We start from the raw sequence: 18,292 nt of genomic DNA, 5'->3' as shown, positions 1-18,292 counted from the left end.
CATTTATTGACTTTCGTATGTTGAACCACCCTTGCATCTCTGGAATAAATCTGACTTGGTCAGTATGGATGATCTTCTTAATAATCCTCTGTATTCTGTTTGCTAGTATCTTATTAAGGATTTTTGCATCTATATTCATTAAGGAGATTGGTCTGTAGTTCTCCTTTTTAGTTGTATCTTTCCCTGGTTTGGGAATCAAAGTGATACCTGCTTCCAGGAATGAATTTGGAAGTATAGCTTCCCTTTCAATTTCTTTGAAAAGTTTGAAGAGTAATGGCAGTAGTTCTTCTCTAAATGTCTTGTAAAATTCAGCAGTGAATCCATCAGCGCTTGGGCTTTTTGTAAAAGAAAACTTCTTATAGAGAAATATATTAACTTTCTTGCCTGACCTGTAAGAAGCTACCTAGTCCAGGAGAGGCAGCAGAAGGAGCAGAAGGAGATTAGCTCTAATGAAAGCTGTTAACCTGCTATGCTTGATTCTTTACACATAATAACCTCTCTTACTTCTCTGCAAAACTCATTCATCCTTCTCTTAAGAGGCTGTTTCTTAGCAACATGGCATAACTCACCAATGGCAGAATTTAGATGTGAGCCCAGATCTATCTGGCTCCAAGATTCTTCCCACTGTGCCCTGAAATGGAATGGCCAAGATTAGATATGCGGCATGAGCATCTTAACTTTAAGTGTAAGGCTTGGTGTGGGAGAGCATAATTCATCAATATAGGTGTAAGCCCGGGAGATGTAAGTCTAGAAATCAGATTTGGGCTGCAATGGAAATAAATATTGCATGGAAGACATTGAAGTAATGAGAGTACACAGAAAGAATCATTTGAAAAGAAAAGATAAGAATTAGGACATTGTAAATACTAATGCTGAGTCTGTGGTTTGAGATGTGAGAATACCTAACTTGCTGCACTTTAAATGGTAGGCAGTTTGGCATGTGAAAGGTCTGAAAGCAAGTGTCATGGACCTAGTCTTTGGGATGCAACTGGGGAGGGGGAGCACCTGGGACCAGGAGCCAGGAATTGAGAAACTAAGAATAATAGTTAGAATTTAGTCATTGAGAAAACAGGGGACCAGGGTCAAAGGAATTGGTAGCAAATGGGGTTTGATTACAAAAGAGATAATCAAACAAGGATTGAGGTTCAGCACTAAGCCTGGAGGTGAAAATTAGATAACTTTGCCAGTTGGGGATAAGAATATGGAAATAGAGTGGAATATGTGCAATAACATTTTCCCAGTTAATCTTGTACAGTGATTCTTCAGTTATGGTTTGTAGTCCAGCAGTATCAGCATAACCTAGGAGCTGAATAGAAAGACACATTCCTGTTGAATCAAAAGCTCTGTCATAAGGCATAGCAGTCAATGTTACAATAAGCCCTCTAGATGACTCTCATGCATGCTAAAGTTTTAGAACCACTGACCTAGTGGGAAATATGCTGTTACCCCAAATTTAAAGTTAACTCATATGCAGAAAAAACCACAACTAAAAAAGAGTAGGTGCAGTGGGGCATTCCAACTTCTATTCTTTGTTTACATGATGATTATGTTTGCCAACGAGGCCTGTTTGAAAGGTTATGACAGTAAGCAAATCCATTACTAGAGAATAAACAAAGTTTTTCTTTGAAGGGTAGTACTATTTTTTTTCTCCATCAGATTTTCTATGTCCTACTTGAAAGAACAAACTGAAGGGATCTCTGTATTTTAAGGTTAATTTGTACATCATGGGTTAGTCATTGTCTTATTTTTGCTCATCTAGAATGAATATCCTACTTATAATATTCTAAGATACTAATTTAAATGTGACATTAAGTATCAGGATTATTAAATGGACTAACATGAAAACAAATATTGCATTTAGATGTCATCATGAGTTAAGGAAGTGTACATAGATTTTGGAGCCATATTGAACAATCAAACCAAGTTTTCGTGCCTGTCATGTACCGGGCACTGGGAATGCAACAGTGGACAAAATACATAAAAACCACTGATTTCATAGAGCTGACATTCTAGATGGAAAAAGAGCTAATAAACAAGATAATATATGATAAATAGTAAGAAAAATTATAATTTTAGATAGTGTGGCTAGCCACGGCCTTGTTGAGAAGATGACATTTGCATAAAGAACAGAAAGACACAGGGAGTATTTCATGTGGATTTCCTCTGAAGGGTTAGGCCAACAGAGGGAACAGCAAGTACATAGTCCTTGATGTAGGAACATGCCTTGTATTTTTGAGCAGTAACAAATCATTGTGCCTGAAGTGATGAAAATTGGAAGCAGGAGTTAGAGGAATGATATATATATAAGGCAGAATGTATACACAGATTTTCAAAATACTGTTCTTTCAACTTACCCATATTTTAAATTTTTTTCATATAAGGACATTGGAAGAAAATAAAGTTATAATAATTTAGACAGTGTATTTGCTCACAGATAGGCAAATATGAGAGAGAGAGCGTGGAAACAGTCATTGTGTATAAAGACATTTGATAGGTGGGAGAGGATATACTAAAGCTTGGAGACAAAGGGATAGACTTACCAGTTAATAGTACCAGGGCTTTGAGTGTCTATAATGATGATCTCTATCTTGATGTCATACACAAGAATAAATTTCAGGTGGATTAATAGCAATTATATTTTTTTTAAAATTCTCATTTATCAGAAGAAATACTTAAACAACTTGAGCCAGGAGAGTAACATAAAAAGTTTCCTTTCCAAGTGTTTCAAATTATTAAATTAAGCTCATTTAGCCTTCTGCCTTGCTTTTACTAGGTACATAGAAGTAATCTGTACTATAAAAAGAAAAGGAAACACTGTGTTTAGGAGACAAAAGACCTAATTCTGTCCAGCATTGACTGTATGTATAACCTTAAAACCTGAGTTGCTCATGTTGTTGAAGCTCTACCAATTGAGGATGTTGAAATATTAATAGTTTACCATATCTAGTGCTCCTACAGTATTATTTGGAGTACATTTAAATATGTAATTTTAGTCAGTCTTAACAATCTTTTCAAACAGATTGTTATTCTCGTTTTTCAAGTGCGGAAATTTAACTTGGTGGAAAGTGATAAACTTGAGATTTATGAATATCAGAATAGTTGTAAAGACTAAATCAAATAGTTCATGAATGTTTTGTTCTGTACTTTATTTATAACCTGTAGTAGGAATGCAAGAAGTGTTAATAACACCTTTTGAGCACTCTACTGACCACCTCTAGGGCCTATAAGGGTTAGAACTTGGGTATAAAGCTCTTGATTTTCAGCATTGTTGTTATTGACAATTAAGGTTAGTTAGGCAGGTTTTTGTTTGTGTTAGTAATCAAGCACCCTTGAAAACTAATCTCTCATCCCCACTCCATCTGTGTAATCATTTCTGTGAAAAAAAAATAAGTTCTAAATTCCGGGCCCTACAAGTTAAATTTTAGAATACAACATGTACAGAAATCAAGTATTAATAGTTATACTTTGATTAAGCAAATCTTTTATAATGGTTACAAAAGAATTTAAATGTTAACATATTTGAGAAGTTACTTCTTCCCTACTTGATACTTGGTTCTCTTGTTTGCCTCTATGTTTCCTTTTTTCAAAATGACTTGAAAATGCAGAAATTTCTATCAAAATGATGGAGTAACTGAATGTGTTTGAGAATTTTTGTGGCTGTATTTCTTCTGTTAAAAGAACAGTAAAGGAAATAAAAAATAACTTTCTTAGTTGAATTAAATTAGCCTTCCTGAGTTGTGGCTCTGGAAATATGATAGTTGATTTGTTTTTGCTTTTAAGTTTTACTTTTGACTTCTAAAATAAAATTTTAAATTTGATTTTAGTAAGATCAGTTGTCAGAAAATATTTTTGTACTTAGGCAGTATCCTCTTTGAGAATTAAGAATTTCTATCTGAATAGAGGATTTCCTCTAAACATATTTTAAACTACTTGTCCTCAAAAATACCAGGAATTTTTAGCATAATAGCCCAATGTTTTCAACAATAAAGCTACCCTTTTTCTTCTAGAAAAGGAGCTTTGCTCATTGCATAATGGTCTTTTACATGACTGTAGAAAGACAGACTAGACAATCTTTGGCCAAAATGTGCAGTTACGGAATTTCTTTCATAGCAAGAAAAGGAAAAACTATTTTTTTACCACCTTACCAAATTATGAACAATAAACGAGATGAAAATTAATATTTTTTCATCTTATTTTCTCATGTAAAGCAGTTTTCTAGTTTGTCAAAAACATGTACTAATAACAATTTTAAAAAATGTTTTCTAGTGAGAAAATCTTTTTCTAGTTACTTCCTAAAACTTATTTTTAATATATTGAGAGAGCTTAAATTCAGCAATTTTCTGTTAATTTCAGACTAAATTTTAATAGAATTTCGGTCTCAAACTAACTTGGTTTTAGTTATTAGAAAAGAAGAGGAAGAAAAAAATTCATATACTTAGTCACCTGTTGTTTCTTTTTTTGTTGTTGTTGTTTTTTTTTTTGTGTGTGGTGCCAGGGATCGAACTTGGGTACTTGTGCTTGCGAGGCAGGCCACCGAACCGCTGAGCTAAACCCCCTGCCTTTGTTGTTTCTTGTTCTCTCCATGTCAGAATGTATACATGTAAGCTGAAGCGGAAAAAGGGGGAAAAAAACTTCTGAATGACCATGAGTGTGTCAGTTCTTCGAAGTAGAATTATATTTTTTAGTTACTCTGTGACTACTTGAGTGAAAATTGATAAGGGTATGCATACACACATAATTTATATCTAATAAATCTTAAGACAATGGATGATATTTGGTAACAAAAATATTCCAAGGCAGTTGACAATGTAGAAATAAATTGAACCCCTAGGTATTTGGTTTGAAAGCATGTTAGGTCCAGCTGTCTTTGATCCTACTTACTGCCAGAGCTTGCAGATCCTTTCCCTTCTCAATCTTAAGATTTCCTTTCCAAAAACTGTTTTTACTATGATTACAAAGCACTCTCTTTTCCTGCCCACATTTTTGGTTCAAACTAGTAATTAACCCTTACTTTCTGGCCATATTTTCAGATTTGCTAACACATTAAAAAACAACAGAGACTTCCTTGTCTTTGCCTACTGGAAAGTTTCCCTATTCTTACAATTTTCAGAATAAATAAATAAAGATCTAAGAATATTGCCATTATCTTCACAGTGGCTTTCACTTTTGAGGATGAGTATGCGCTGGACAATGTGCTAAGTCCCCTGTGTACGCAAGCTTTAATCCTTACAACAACACGACAGAAGTTAGTCTAATTGTCTGTATTTTACAAATGAGAATATTGAGGCTATGAGAGAATAAGTACTTTCAGCCAACTAGTCACTTGCAGAGCTGGACTATGAACCAAGCTCTCTGTCTCCTCTGCCTGTGTTTCTTTTTCCATAAACTCTGATAATTTCCTTCCTGAATTCTACCCTTCCCACATAATCAATGTGATTATAAAATATTGGAAATTCTGAATATTTTCTGCCCACTCATCTTAAACAGAGCAGACCAATTAAAAAGATAACTTGGCTTGTATTTTTGAGATATAAATATATGCCATATCTTTAAATGATGTGCCTTTGAGTTTCATTTTGAAAAAATTAATAACTTCATGTTGGAAAATATATTGTTTATTTTTTAAATTAGTTTTTTTTTAAATGTTGGAACTGAGTATGATTGTACACATTTGTCATTGCAGCAGTCAGGAGACTGAGGCAGGAGGATTGCTGTGAGTTCAAGGCTAGCCTGGGCTACAAAGTGAGTTCAAGGTCAGGCTGAACTACACAGTGAGGCCCTATCTCCAAAATACAAAAACATGTCGAAGGGGAGATTGAGTGTAGGGCCTTGCATATGCTAAGCACATGCTCTACCACTGAGCTATCGCTAGCCCCTAGGCCTGTTTTTTTTTTTTTTCAGTGTTAAAACTTTGTAATATTGGTTCACACCAAAGTATTAAAACCTTATAATATCTGTTCACATTAATGAGTGTGTAAATTCTATAACAATGATAACATAAAATAATCTGAGAATCCCATTTGGACTAATTTAAGAAATACATAATATGTATTTATTTGTACTTAGTATAGCTGAAACTTACACTTTTATGCATAATTGTATATTTGTCTTTTTAATATAATTTTCTGTGCTACATTAGTACTTTACTAGAAACTCACCTTTTAAAGAAATGACTCAAGATGAGCAACCTCTGTCTTAAAATTATTTTTTAAGATGATTTCAGTAGTAGAGAACTGATTTCTATTGAAAATCCAGTTCTGTGCTCTTATTCTCCAAATATGAAGCTATGGATCTTTAGTTCTTTTATTTCAAATCCATCGATAAGCATAAGTGGTCTGTTAACAGGCCCTTTTTTCTTTCATTGCATTTATATCATTGACCTTTGCTTCAGAAAGCATTCAACAGTGTTTAATAGAGAGAGCCCATGAAAGGGGGAGTTGTAAAGCCTTTATTCTATAAAAGAAGTCACACAGGCAAGCTTTATGTTAGCTGAATGATTTAAATCCTATACATGCAGAAACTGGCCATGGGCCATGAGTAACATGAGGAAAAAGCACTTCTAGTACAGCCTCACAACCAAACTTGCCCACTCTGTTCTTTATATATTTTTAAAGAGAGAAAAGTACCTCCTTTCCCTGTTATTTTAAACTATCTGGGAAAGAATGAAGCATGGTATCTAGATTCAGTCAACAGCTTTATCATGATTCATTAGGTTACTCTTGATTTCTTTTTTAGTTAGCAATTAAAGAATAGATTTTTTAGGGAGAAAGATGCCTGCTTATATCAGTCTTTTGGTACCTGGAACAGAGTTATGAAGAGAAAATTCCTATGTAGGGAAAGCAACTATTTTGAGAATACTGGTTACATTATGGCTATGAGATATTAAGTGATTCTATATTCCAAAATAATTCTTTTTCTTGTAGATGGTGGATTAGGCAGACATCATCATCAGAAGTAACTGTCCTATTGTTTGTGAAATAATCTTATTTCTTAGAGGAAGGAGGAGCAAGCATGTTTTAACATTTAAAAAGCCTTGGAAATTGGCTAATGAAATGTTGTTAGCCTTTTTCTTTCTTTTTTTTTTTGGTACCAGGGATCAAATTCAGGACGTTGTGCTTGTGAAGTGGCAGAACCACTGAGCTTAATCCCTGGCCCTTGTTAGCCATTCTTTAATAGGTACATTATATTCTTTGTAATTTTCTGATAGTATAAAGGAACTTAATTTATTCCTTCTGGTTGAATCATGAGATATTTCTCAATTTCATATTTGATGAATGTAGATTTACTTTGTTAGGTCTTTTAGTTCATTCTGGGTAAGATATGCATATATGTGGTGTTTCTTTTCTGATTTGCAAAGTCACTCTTAAGAGATATGCATGGGGCTGAGGATTTATTTAGCTCAGTGAGTCTGCCGCCTGCCTTGCAAGCACAAAGTCCCAAGTTCAATACCTGGTATACCCCCCAAAAAGAGAGAGAGAGATGCATGGTACATTTCTGTTGCATTTTAAAACAATGCTCATCTTTTATATGTTCAATATGTTTAATTAAGCTTTAATTAACTTGAATATCAAAATATTTGGGCTTGTATCTTTGAAATACTTGGACTTTGTTGGGCAGCATCTGCTCTTCAAGGAGTAGGATTGCTTATCCTTTATTAGTGAAGAAAAGAGGGGCCCAGATTTATTCTGAACAATCTAGAAACAGTATCACTGAAGTCCGAACTGCATATATGGTGAATTATGATGCTTGGGACATAAAGAATGGTAATGGGAAAAGTTTAGTTTTTGTATAAATAAATATGACTCACCAGTTGTGGTTAGTAACTTTATCCTCTCTGAGTTCCTTCAATAGTAAAATGAAGATTAGGACTTCTACCTAGTAGAATTGCCTTATAGGTGAGAGAAAATATGTACTTATTGATACAGTCCTTTAATAAATGAGACTTATTGTTTTTATTATTATTATTAACATTGTCCTGTTCCTGCTTCCAGATGCCTTAATTTCCCATTTTCTTATTTATTTATATTTTCATTAGTACGTTTGTAGTACATAATGTTTACATTCCTTGTGTAGAATTGGTACGTGTACATAACACATCTTAATTCCATTTTCTGTCCTCTTCTCTTCTCTCCCCTCCCTCCATCTCTTGATTCTATTCCCATTTGAGAAAGATCTGTTGTCCTAGTTTCTATTACCTATCTTTTTTGCTCTTTATTTATATTTAGGTTTTCTCTTATAAGAGAAACCATGTGATATTTAAACTCATGTGTCTGATATTTTTCACTTAACATTATGATCTCAAGATACATCCATTTTCCTACAAATGACTGAAATTTATCTTGCTTTATGACAGAGTGGTACTCCATTGTGTATAAATGCCACATTTTTATCCCCCTACTTTTCTTCTCCTTTTTGTCACTTTTTGAGATATTATAGAGAACTAGAATAAGTGAAAGAGGTAAAATTCAACTTTAATTACTCAAAATAAAATTTTTGAGGTAAAATGTAAAGGCTCTCATTATTTAGCCCAGGGAATAATGAACAGAGGCACATCTCAAGTAGTCAAAAAATATATTTACTATAGTATATATACTATGTACTAAATATATACTACAAGTAGAACACACATAGTTAAAGGTTGTATCACTCCCATTCTGCAAACTTCAACCCAGAGTTCTACCAACTGTAAAATTTAAAAATTCCATTATAGATATATAAGTAAAGAAGGTAATAGGTGATTGCTTTAATTGATGTGTATAAGAATTAGTTTTAGATTGGGCTCATGAACTAAAATGAACAGCTCCACAAGGACTCATTATTAAGGGGCTGAATTTATAAGAAAAATTATGTTAAAAAGCTGTTTTACCTTAAATTGTCCCCCATACAGTAAGACTGGTGCCAAAATCTATTCAGGAGTGCAAAATTTAGAGGATGAGACTGAGCATATAAACAAGTCACAGGGCTAGGACTCAGTGGTAGAGCAATTCTCTAATATGCACAATTCCCTGGGATTCATCCCTAACTATGTGAGAAATATATGAAATAAATAAAGTTGAATATAATTTCATTGTGGTTAGTGAGGCCTAACTAGTCCAGCCCTAAGTTGTTGTGTGCTTTTTTCAGTATTTGTGTTGTCTTTCATCCCCCCCACCCCCCACCCTCAGCGTTTACTTCTCAAATTTAATTTGTGGTCTTTTCTGTTTGCTTGTTTTGTCTTTACAGTACTTGAACTTGAATACAGTGCCTTTGTATTGAGCTACATCCTTAGTTTTTTTTTTTTTTTTTTTTTTTTTTTTTTATGCGGGGCTTTTTTTTTTTTTTTTTTTTTTTTTAATTTTCTGAGGCAGGGTCTTCTTATGTTGCCCAGGTCTGATTCAAACTTTCCATCCTCTTGTCTCAACCTCATAAAGTGCCATTAGGACCTATAGGCATATGTTCCACCCCTGGCTTAGTTTGTGTATTTATTATTTGTCAAACATTCATTAAGTGCCTCCAAAAACTCAGCATAAACTTTCTGTAGATATCAAGATATCTAAAATATGGTCCCTGGATTAAGGAAACACATTTAGCAAAGTATATGATGTGAAAAAGATTATTATACTATGTAGTTCTTATAATTGTGATGGATCTTAAAAATAGAAAACTATGATATGGCCTTTGTTTCAGAACTTTTACAATCTTATTAGGAAAACAAAACTTACATATTAAAAGAATATAGAAAGAACAACACAAATCTGACAGAGAATATGAATTCAGGAAGCCAGAAGACCTCTGGACCAGATAGAACAAAGTTTCATGGAAAAAGAGCCTTGAAAGCAAAACAAAACAAAACAAAACAAAAAACAAAAAAACCCTTAGAGGTGAAGCAAAGGAAAGACATTATATTGGGAATAATCATAGGAAAAATAACAATACTAAGAAATATTTGAAAGAAAAAAATCAAAAGACATTGGTAATGTTTGGGGTATGAATGAGTGGTCATAAGAGTATAGAGTAGAGAGAGAGGGGAATGGAAAATGGCACCAAAGGTTTATTGGGAAGAAATGATATCATTGTTATAATGAATGTCTGAGGAGATAAAATATCTAAGTAGGAATAGATGGAGAACTAAATATAATATTCTTCTTTAGAGTTTTAGCCTTTTTCTTTTCTAGAATTTTTATATGGATTTGAGATCTTTATTTTGCCATATTTATCATTCCAATTTTAGTATGTGTGTTGCCGAAGCAAGCACTATTTTGCCATATTTAGCTTAGCTATCACAATTGATTTAAATATATCCTAGGCTCAACATAAGAAATAATATCAAGTTTTTAACATCTAAATGGATATGAGTTGGCTCATTCATTAAGATCTTGATCTTAATATTCTCCAGCCAGAAGCTTGGTGAGGGCTAGGTAGTATTTCTTCTTTTCTCCAGATTGGATTGGATGCTGATAAAATGGTGGTACAATTCAAGAAAGAAATATGATATGAGTTCTATGCCCTCATTCTAAATAAAAAAAAGGTTTCTAAGCATTGGGAACTTCTATTCTCCACAAATCTTTTATCATTTATTTTAAACTACCAAAGTACAGAGGATTAAATAGTTGCAAAGATTAGTAGTAGTGCCATGTTAGCTGAATTACATAGTCATGAAGCTTTTCAACTTCCTATTTAAATAAAAATCATTCATAGTTCTAGTAACTAGAATTTAGTTAAAACCATTTGCTACATTAGGATCATCTATAATTAAACTGATGCACTTTTGTTAACTTTTTGCTTTTGTTTGCAGTTCGGGGAATTGCCAGTGCAGAGTGGGTGTCACCGGCTCTACATGTAATCGATGCCAAGATGGATATTATGGTTTTAGTAAGAATGGTTGCTTGCCCTGCCAGTGTAATAATCGGTCAGCCAGTTGTGATGCTCTCACAGGTATGTTTTTCCTTAATTTTGTCAGTAATTGTTCTGTTGTTCTTTTCATTTTAGTCTTTTAGTATATGTCAGTTCTTCTCAAATAGTTATGAGAGTCTGGGTTCAATCCCTGGTACATGAATTATAAAGCATGTAGCAAAAATACAGTGGCAAGAATATAGCAAAAAAGACATGTGGAACACATCCAAAAGATCTAAAAATGTAACGGAAGACCCAGAAAGGGAGAAAAGAGATATTAGTTAAGAGCAATATATGAAGAGATGATGGCCAAGAATTTTCCAGACTGATGAAGGTCATTAACCTACAGGTTCAGAAAGCTCAGCAAGCCCCTGTCAACATCAAAACAAAGAAAACCACATTTAGGCAAATTTAAAAATAAAGACAATGAACTTCTTTCTAATCTTCAATTTTCCTGGATGTAAAATAGGAAATATTTCCTTGAAGATCTTTTTTTTGTCAAGCCCCAGAGTGGAAAAAAATAATCTATAATCTATTTGTGAAATGTATATCTGATAAGGGCTTATTTTTCCACCTAAAAACTGTTAAAGTCAGTGAAAGAAAACAAACAACCCAGGGCTGGGGATTTAGCTCAGTGGTTCCACTGCCTCTTGCCTTGCAAACACAAGGACCCAAGTTCGATCCCCGGTACCAAAAAAAAAAACAAAAAAAAAAAAAAACCCCACACAAAACCAGAATACCCTAGTTTCATAGGCACAAGTGTTTTTATGAGTGAAGAGTAGCAGAATAGTTGAAATTTAAAGTAATCTGAAAAAAAGAATCTGTGTTGAAAGCTTATTCTTCCTTCTAATCTACGCTCTAGTGAAGCATACATAGGGAAAATGATTTAGAATAAATTGTGGGGCTTTTCTCTTTCATATGATCTGGTCCCTGCCAACTTGCCAGTTATACCATGTGCTGTTTCTTTTTTACTGTCTGATCCAGGCACTTTTGTGCTTAATTTCTAAAGTAAGCTGTGTTCCTGTCTCAAGGTTTTCTTTCATGATCTTTCCTCTGTGTACACTGATCTTTCTAATCCATCTTTAGCCCAACCCCAGGCCCTTTATCTTTTTAAGTCATATTCTTCCTTTAGGTCTTCAGTTAAAAATCACTTCATTAGAAATGATTTCCTGATGATTAGAAATCATTTTCATGCCAAATGAAAATTGCTGTGATCTCATATCCACTTGTAGTTTTTCATGTCACCTACCATAGTTATTAATTGTATGTATTTGTGGATATGAGTCACACATGGCTGACTCACTGCATCTTAAGTTCCACGAGAGCAGGAACAATATCAGTTTTGTTTATCAATGTATATCCGATCTCTGACATGAATTTTGACAAAAGTAAATATGCACTGAATGTTTGTTGAATAGTGAACAAAAAACATGCAGAAGAAAGGTGACATTTGATACTGGGAAATGATAGGAATGCTTCATCATACTGAATAAATTTCAGTAGCTCCCTAGATCCTTTATAGTACTAGAAAGCTGTGGATATTGCTGATTCTTGGTTTTATTTTTTCTTGTATCGATAAAGTACTTCTTCTTACTGTTAAGTAAATGCCAGCCTATGCTTGCTCTGGAGATAATTCAAGACAAAAAGAAATCCTTTTCATTGTTTTGACTTCTCAAAGCAGCTAGTAATATGAGAAACAAATGGCTTCTGTGTTTGGAAATATAATAAAAGTAGAACCCAACATGAAGGAGTGCAAATACTTAATTTAAAACTCAAGTCTTATGTAAAATCAGTCTTTCCATTTTCCCAAATGAGATTTTTTTTTCCCCAACAATGCTGTGATACGGTTGCCCTCTGGTGGTCACTCATGGGCCTTATTTTCCCCTTTCTAGCCTTATTCTGTTAAAACTTCTTTTTTTTTTTTAAATTTTTTTTTTTTTTTTTTTTTTTTTTTTTTTTGGTACCAGGGATCAAACTCCAGTCCTTGTGCTTGCAAGGCAGGCAGCAGAGCCACTGAGCTAAATCCCCAGCCTTTTTTTTTTTCTTTTAAATTGAAGTTGACTTTCAAAGTATTCTATTTTCAATAAAACATGTTGGGGAAAATATTATGGAAAGTAATTTGATGGTAAACTTTAGTAACTGGTATCATTCACCCCATTGCTGAGTTCCAAAGCCTAGGAGTTCTACCAGAAGTCCTAGAAAATGCTCCTTTGATCCAGCTATTCTGTTTTCAGGAATCTATTCTGAGAGTACTGTTCCTAGTAAATTGTGAAGATTAAATGTAATACATTTGTGCAGCTCTAATAGAGTGCCTGGCTCATCATACAGTCAGTAAATGATAACTGTTAATATGATGCCATTAATTTTTATTTTTAAAATTAATTAATTAATTGTACTGGGGATTGAATCCAGGGCCTTGCACATGTTAAGTTAGCATTCTGCCACTGAGCTACATCCCCGGTCCCATTAAAATGTTGTAAAGAATGATGTAAAACTACATGAGAGGATGAAAGAAACAGGGCATAAAATGACATGCACCACACAACTGGACTGTTTAAATACCAAAACCCAAACCTCTATAAATAAGGAAAGATTTCAAAGAAGCATTTTCAAAATCTTAATGAGAGATTTCTTTGGATAATTTTCTTTCTCTTCTGTGTGTGTGTGTGTGTGTGTGTGTTTTCTTTATTGAGTACATTTTCCTGAAGTAGAAATGGACTAGAACTAGAACTTCATGGTTATAGGGTATATTTCTTTTTAAGAATTCAAGGCACCTTCATGTATTCATAGTGTCCCATATAAGTAATTTGACCATGGCAGCTTGACTAAATTGACCGCTTCTTTGCTCCTTAATGACATTTTTCACTTTGGGAAAACATACTTTCCTGATTTTTTGTCTACTTAACTATCTTTCCCTCCTTGGTCAGCTCTCCTGGATCTTCCTCAGCTCTGCTGTAAGCACTGACATGCTGAAAGCTCAGAGTTTGACAGGTTTGCCTTCTCCATTTATATTGCCCCCTACCTAGGTGGTCTCATTCAGTCCCCTACATTTAATTTAAGTGCTTTAGATTCACATTTCTCCCTTAATTCCTACAAATATCTAGCAGACCCCTTCATTTGAATGCTCTAATTGGTCTTATAAACCTAGTGTATCAGAAATAGCTATTTTACCCTAAAAGCTAAGCCTACTCTACCCCTAGTGTCCTTCATTTTAGTAACTAGTGTCATTCACCCCACTGCTGAATTCCAAATCTTAGGAGTTCTATTTTATTTCTCTATCTTACTGTAAATATCCAGCCCATTAGCAAGTTCTGTTAGCTTCAGAATAAATCTTGAATCTGACTTTGTTCATGACCTTTGTTACATTGTCCTTGTCCAAGCCACACCATCTCCTTGAACTACTCGGACACTCTCTATCTGGCCTTTCTTGCCTCCTGTCTGTTTCTGTATTCCCTGACTCCACCCCATCACAGTTCAGTTTCAACATAACTAGCATGATCTTTTAAGATGTAAAACCAGATCATGACATCCCATGATCTCGCCTCCCATCACTCTTGGAATAAAACTCAAACTTCTTTTCATTGCCTATGTGATTTTATATGTTTTTGACCCGTCTTTTTATCTCCTGTTTCTCTCTCCCTTATTCAACTACAGTCCATTCCAGTCTTCTTTCTGGTTGACAGATCTAAGTTTACCTTCTGTCCTATAGAAAGAATCAGATCTTTCTTCCTATGACATAGTACACTGCTGACAGGATTATATATAAACTTTGAGATGGCAAAATAAGAAATAAGGAAAAGCCTTTTACAGGTGATAAGTTATGTTCTCAACATTTTGCCCTTGAATTTGTTTGGAAAGGAGCCCTACATTCCTTCCTTTGACCAGTTATTTTCTTGGTTACCCCTACCAGATTTTTGAGACACTTAGCCAAGGAGTATGAAATCATTTCAGGAAACACTCATTGTTATTCCTCCTTCTTGTTCCTCCTTTTTGTTTTTGTTTATTTTTTTGGTGATCTACTCTTTTTTTTTTTTTTTTTTGTACCAGGGATTGAACTCAGGTCCTTGTGCTTGCAAGGCAGGCCACCGAACCCCAGAGCTAAATCCCTGGCCCTTGGTGATCTACTATTTAACCATCTTTCAGCAGAGAATGTGATATTTAGATGTTATTATTAAATTTCCATGGGGGGGCCATGCAGAACATAATGAACAACATTAAACTGCAGCTAATTTTATGTCATTTATTATAAAAGAAAACTCCTCAAAACTAGATTTAAAAGGGATTTAGAGCTCATCTAGTTTAGCTTTCTTAATTTATGCATGAGTAAAATAAGGCATAAAGAGTAAACATTATATTCTATGGAATAGTCTTTTACCCTTTGAAATAGTCACATTACATTAAATCATTTCCCCCAAAACTATTTTCCCATTTTATAGATTGGAAAAGTGAAACTCAGAGAAGTTATTTGCTTAAAATCACATAGCTGGTGAGAGGATCAGCTGGGAACAGAACTCAGATCTAATGTTCAGCCTCATACCATGTTCCTTATGCTACAGTGCCTCTTGGAGAAATTATAAGCTATTAGAAAAGCTAAAAAGGAGATGAGAAACGATCTTTTTTTCTTTTTTAAAAAGTAGAACTTTAGTTCATATTAGAAAAGTGAATTTATATTAGTTCCTACTATATATAGATTTATTTTTCTACATGAAATTTTAAAAAATTGCTTGAAGTTTTGAAATATTTTACAATATACATTTGGTTAGCTTTTTGTTGTAACAAAATACCTGAGATAATCAACTTGCACGGGGGAAGAGTCTTTGTTTGTTTGGTTTTGGTACCAGGGATCATACTCAGGACCTTGCATTTGTGAAGCAGGTGGAGGAACCACCGAGCTAAATCCCTACCCCCACCTTTTGAGTTAAGATCTGGCTATGCAGTCCAGGCTGGCCTTAAACTATCAGTTATCTTCCTGTTTCATCCTCCCAAGTGCTGGGATTACAGGTGTGCCCCACTGCATCCAGCTCTGAGAGATTTATTCTGGCTCACAGTTTTAGACATTTCAGTGCATGGTCACTTGACCCTGTCATTTCAGCCCTGTGCTAAGGCAGAACATCATGAAAGGGTGTGCATGGCATTGTAAAAGCTGCTTACCTCATGGTGACCAAGAAGGGGAGAGGTGAAGGGAAGGAGCTGGAGTCCCAGTGTACCCCTTAAGGGCACACCCCCAGTGACCCACTTCTTCCGAGTAGGTCCTGCCTCCTAGTGTTTCTACCATTTCCCAATGACATTATGAGCCGGGACCACACCTTCAATACCTGAATTTTTGGGGGACAGTTAAGATCAAACCATAATGACATGTAATGTAATTTTAATGTATTAATTTTATAATGAGAAAAAGATCATGATCATAAACATAAGTGATGCATATATACTAGAAATAATTAAAAAATCAGAGAGGAGAAAAACAGTGAAAGGACTATTGCCCTTCACAACAGTTATTACCATTGTGACATATTGATATCTGATCTTCTTTATTAACATTCTTTTTCTATAGCTGTATTCCAGGTGCATACTATCTTTAAAGCAAGTGAAAGGTAATGAGTATTTAAGAACTGATGAGTTTTATTCTTACATTTGCTTTCATTTTTACTTTTAAGAGCATACTTACTCTGCAAATTTTGGTGGTGTTTGTTTGCTTTACTGACTTGTCATTATAAAGTATGCAGAAAACAAATTGGAATAAGAAGTTCTTCTGGAAAAAATTTAAAGTATGCTCATATAAATAGTTTAAGAGAATGAAATTATATTGTGATAATCTCAAAGGCCTAGGATCTTACCTAGGATCTTAAAAGCCCCAAAAGATTAAGCATGTAGGTTCATTATAAGAAATAAAGTATTGGGCTTGGGATTTAGCTCAGTGGTTCCACCGCCTGCCTCACAAGCACAAGGACCCAAGTTCAATCCCCGGTACTAAATAAAATAAAATAAAATAAAGTATTAAAATATGTGCATATTACCATTTTTAAATAAGGGGACCAACATGACCTTTTCTTCTCAAATCATGTATAAAGGGCTTATTATTGGAACCTATCTTACTTACATTAGACATCCAAAATCTTTTTCTGGGATGTTTACCTTTTTTGAGATATTTTTCTATTAAATTTTAGAATTTTATCAGAACCTTTTCTCTTAAAAATTACTTCCATCAAACACTTTAATAGAGGGAGAGCAGTTAGAGTTTGCACATAACACAAGTTTTGACTTTTCTTAAATTTAAGATTGTTTTATTTTTAGAGCCAAAATCCATTTTCCCAAGATGTATTTTTCAGCTTTTTTTTTTTTTTAACTGTCACAAGTACATAGCAGGGCCCAGAATTTAGCTCAGTGTTTCTGCCACCTACATAGCTAAAGGATCAGGATATAAGAAGATGTGGGAAAAACAGTTGCTAAAGTGTTCGATGTTATATGAATATATACCATTTTATTATATATGTGAAAAATATTAACACTACCAAGTATTAAAGATTGTATGTTTACAGTGGTGATATTCGCATGAAAGATTAGTTTAAATAAGTGATATGTCCTGAAAACAAACTTTTAGTGATTTGAAGTAAGTTCATGAAATTTTGGGAAATTCTGTGTAATCACCTAAACAATTAATATTTTTTCATTAAGTTTATTGGACTTTTTAGATATGCAGTACAGTTACAGTCATCATTGGGATCTGGTACCTTTGCATGATGTATCTTTGTTCTTATTTTTCCCCATTCCTTTGCCCTCCCTTCACCCCCTCCACCCTTCCCTATTTACAAAGACTTTTTTCCATTTTTTCCTTTTCTCACATTTTTTCTTCTCCCTTCTTTCCTTTCCTCTACCCTTCCCACTTCCCCTACTCCCTTATCCTGTTTCTTCCTATTTCACATTATGAATTATACAGTTTGATCCTTATTTACACCTTTAGTTTAAAAAATTAAGATTTTAACACGTGTTCATATTTTTTGCTTGTTTTTTCAAATCTTGCTCCAATTGTTATCTAATAGCCTCATTCTCCCTTAATTTTGTAATAGTATTTCTAGATTTCCCCCCAAAAGAAGGAATGTGAAATGCACTACATATCTTAGTTTCTGTTTTCACTTGATCTTAGCCAAAAGGCGAGAAGCGATATTTTCTGTTTTCAGATGTTAAGCTTCTTCAGTGTCTATAGAACATCCTTATTAACAGAGTCTCAAAGGAATTAGTACTATAAAATAAAGTTTTGCTTGCCTACTTCCTTTTCATTTTCTTTATTAATTAGTTGTTTTATTTTATTTTGAAATTTTAAATATAAAAATTGATCAAGACTAATACAATGAATATCCATATACTCACACTCAAAAATAATAAATATTAACATTTTGCATTTTGATTTATATATATATAT

General features: G+C 33.9%; 1 protein-coding gene across 1 annotated transcript in view; it reads left to right on the top strand.

Annotated features, from left to right (window-relative positions):
• The window catches only part of Megf9 (multiple EGF like domains 9), a 112,574-nt gene that overhangs the window by 78,872 nt on the left and 15,410 nt on the right, over window positions 1–18,292 (top strand). Inside the window, exon 7 of the mRNA XM_010602977.1 lies at window positions 10,775–10,914. Coding sequence (XP_010601279.1) covers window positions 10,775–10,914 — 140 coding nt within the window. The remainder of the gene's footprint in view (window positions 1–10,774; window positions 10,915–18,292) is intronic.

Source organism: Fukomys damarensis, unplaced genomic scaffold, assembly GCF_012274545.1.
Source record: "Fukomys damarensis isolate Sample0158 unplaced genomic scaffold, DMR_v1.0_HiC HiC_scaffold_36, whole genome shotgun sequence".
NCBI classification, from domain to species: Eukaryota; Metazoa; Chordata; class Mammalia; order Rodentia; family Bathyergidae; genus Fukomys; species Fukomys damarensis.
This window is presented reverse-complemented; position numbering and strand designations above follow the sequence as displayed.